Source organism: Sinocyclocheilus rhinocerous, unplaced genomic scaffold (genome assembly GCF_001515625.1).
Source record: "Sinocyclocheilus rhinocerous isolate Xijiao unplaced genomic scaffold, SAMN03320098_v1.1 C36335493, whole genome shotgun sequence".
Lineage (NCBI taxonomy): Eukaryota > Metazoa > Chordata > Actinopteri > Cypriniformes > Cyprinidae > Sinocyclocheilus > Sinocyclocheilus rhinocerous.
The window spans coordinates 1-1,021 of record NW_015778972.1 but is presented as its reverse complement, the minus strand read 5'-3'; the positions used below and the strand labels follow the sequence as shown (position 1 = coordinate 1,021).

General features: G+C 37.9%; 1 protein-coding gene across 1 annotated transcript; it reads right to left on the bottom strand.

The window, feature by feature from the left end:
• Window positions 1-4: 4 nt before the first annotated feature.
• On the bottom strand, window positions 5-1,015 carry LOC107735849 (aldehyde dehydrogenase family 9 member A1-A-like; the record flags this gene model as incomplete). The annotated part of the gene is made up of 3 exons (XM_016547413.1): window positions 901-1,015; window positions 285-372; window positions 5-144 (listed from the first exon to the last, which is right to left on the bottom strand). Coding segments are annotated over exons 1-3 (315 nt in total), but the record flags the coding sequence as incomplete, so codon positions are not given.
• Window positions 1,016-1,021: the final 6 nt, after the last annotated feature.

Genomic DNA, 1,021 nt, shown 5'->3' with positions numbered 1-1,021 from the left:
ACCTGGTGAAGACTCCAGATGCCAAGCCAAAGGTTGTGTTGTTGGCTCTTTGAAGAACTTCCTCCTCGGTGTCAAAAGGCAGAACAGACATCACAGGGCCAAAGATCTCCTCCTTCACACAGGTCATATCATCCCTGCAATTATCTGTGTGTGTGTATTGCAGTAAAGTAAAAGCAAGTACAGATAAAGAAATGGTGGCTCAGAATCAAGCTGGTTTTGAGATAAAGTCCAAGCATTTATTAAATAACATCCAAATTAATATGAAGGTAATATGGCTTTCTCACCCAGCACACATGGGGACAAAAAGTACCCATCTTTCAGTTTGGGATCATTGGGAAGAAATTGTTCTCCTCCACATAAAACCTTTGCACCCTAAAAAAACAATGAGAACGTTTTTTTCAACTACATAAACAATATTTGAACAAACAGTAGAATAAAGTAGTTCAAGTCATGATAAAATGGAAGGAGGGACAGACCTTGTCTTACATAACGTGAGGTATATTGGAGTCGGATTTTTGAAAAAGAAAAAAAAAAAATTTTAGGACAGGGACTTGGTTCAATGCATCAGTTGTGGATTGGATTTTGAGATGTGGGTGTTGCACAAAACACAACAACATGAATGCAAGTTTGTTGTCAATTGTGGAGGTGGAGGGTTTAGGTGGACAAATTGACTGGATAAGTCTGGCATATGTAACCAGAGAGAAGTCAGTCAAATTCAGCAGAAGATTGAGTTGACATCTTAATTAAACATGGTCAAAAATTGTTTTAATAAAATAAGAGGTCAAAAAATTTTTCAAAAACATATTCATACAAATCGTTCACAATAAAACCTATAACATGCATTTACAAAATAGATTTATTTCATGTTGTCATTGACTTTAAATCACTGTACTGCAGTACCTGTTCTCTTGCTTGCTTGATGAAGCCCAGCACTTTTTCCATGTGAGGTTTACTGATGAGGGCACCCATGCGTGTTTCTTCACACATGGGATCCCCAACAGGGATGGCCTTGGTCCTCTTC